Source organism: Pundamilia nyererei, unplaced genomic scaffold (genome assembly GCF_000239375.1).
Source record: "Pundamilia nyererei isolate P.nyererei 1_Seehausen unplaced genomic scaffold, PunNye1.0 scaffold00015, whole genome shotgun sequence".
Classification (NCBI taxonomy): Eukaryota; Metazoa; Chordata; class Actinopteri; order Cichliformes; family Cichlidae; genus Pundamilia; species Pundamilia nyererei.
In genome coordinates, this window is record NW_005187416.1 from 34,756 (window position 1) to 36,471 (window position 1,716).

Below are 1,716 nucleotides of genomic sequence, written 5' to 3' on the forward strand. Positions count from 1 at the left end.
TTTATTTATTTATTTTACAAATGAGGTCATTAAGCAAAAATCATAAAAGACATACATTTTCTGTATTTAGAATTATTTGTGTGTATTATTTTTGTTTATCTTGCTGCTGTCTAGGTTTTCATGTGCGGCTGCTCTTACTTGGTCCTCTTCATGGGAAACGTCTTCACCACGCTGGCAGTGGTTTACCAGAAATACATGAACAACCAGGACAAGTCTAAAAACGTGTAAGACAGTAATCCTTAATGAGACTGTTTCTCCACTTCTCCAAAAACTCCGTCCTATATATGGAACGGTAAATTCATATAATTACAATCACTTTATGTTTTCTTAGGAGGAGCATGTGGTCTCTATTATTGTCCATGTGTTTACATATACAGCTTCTTCTATTAATTTGCATCTTTGAAGTCCCTTTCATTTCATATTTCTCCAAATGTTGGTCAGACCACCATGTTAAAGTATTGTCACAATGACTTACTTAAAAAGAAGTAATCAGATACTTTGTTGGTCTTAATAAGTTACACTGTGAGATCGTTGGGGCAGAATTATCTGTCTCTCTTGGTTAAACAGCTTGTTATTTACATTGTATTTATTTAGGAAGCTCTAAAGTTTCTCAATCCTGAGCTGCTTTGTATCTTAGCCTTGGAGAAAGTGCATTGCTGAATAAAAAACACTCCGCCATCCTCCACGTGTTTTGGGTTTTAGTACTATGCAGGGCTCATAACACACAGTGAAATATTAACTCTTTATTATGCTGCACTATTGTCTCTGTGTACATACGTGCCTCTAACGTGTCTTAGGTACAATTTCATCCTGTAGTTCTGTTTCTGACATGTGCTTTTAAACATTTTAATGTTTTTAATTTAACATTTTAATTGTAACAAGTTTAAAGGTTTTATCACTTAAGTTAGGAGCATTTTTTTTCCTTGAATGATTTATATGACAGTGTTAAGTCACTTAACAAACAAAGAATGAAAGTGATCAAGTGCAAGGTACAAATAAATTTTCAGAAAGCTTGGAGAACTATTGCTCACAAACACTTAAAGAATAAAATCGTCTGGCTCCTGGAAGCAAAAAACGAAGGATGGTTCAAGACTGTTGCAAATTTCTGTATGCTATAAAGCAAAAGGAAGCTCTCTTACCTGAAAATTGAAACTGATTGCACATTTTAATATGGTGACAGCAATGGTAATGTTAAAGTGTACAGCTGTTGTTTGAGAAGTTTTGTTTGGTACTGCAATACCTAAACTGACCACAAGACGGAAGCACTGAATTACACTAACTGATGGTGAAGACACTGGACCCAGCTGCAAAAAGACTGCATACATTATTTTTTTAATTTTTATTTTATTTTGGACAACACACCCATCTTTTGAGGTGTGATCTTTCTGTGCCTTCTGGGGCTGAACTGTTGTTTAGGTGCTGTCAACACAGCCACATTGTTCAGAATCAGTGCTTTAGGTGCAACACTGGACTCAGAGATAAAGAGTAATGTCGACAGTAGACTGAGGACTCTTTTCATCATTAGTCTGGCTTCTTTAATGCTAGTCACATGAAGATCATCACTGATAATGCTCCTTTTCAGGTAAAGGTCATGCTGTGAGTTCACCTGTGGTGAACTCTGATGATTTGATCTAGATTTGGATCTTATCCTTGATTTTGAAAATGGAAAAATGGAGTGGTTTAATAAAAAAACATGTTCTGTCATTAATATATATA

General features: G+C 35.1%; 1 protein-coding gene across 1 annotated transcript in view; it reads left to right on the forward strand.

Annotated features, from left to right (window-relative positions):
- tmem120aa (transmembrane protein 120Aa) overlaps positions 1-680 on the forward strand; it is an 8,220-nt gene extending 7,540 nt beyond the window's left edge. Inside the window, exon 10 of the mRNA XM_005725475.1 lies at positions 115-680. Within this exon, the coding sequence (XP_005725532.1) occupies positions 115-228 (114 nt within the window). The 3' untranslated portion in view covers positions 229-680. The remainder of the gene's footprint in view (positions 1-114) is intronic.
- The last annotated feature ends 1,036 nt before the right edge of the window (positions 681-1,716 follow it).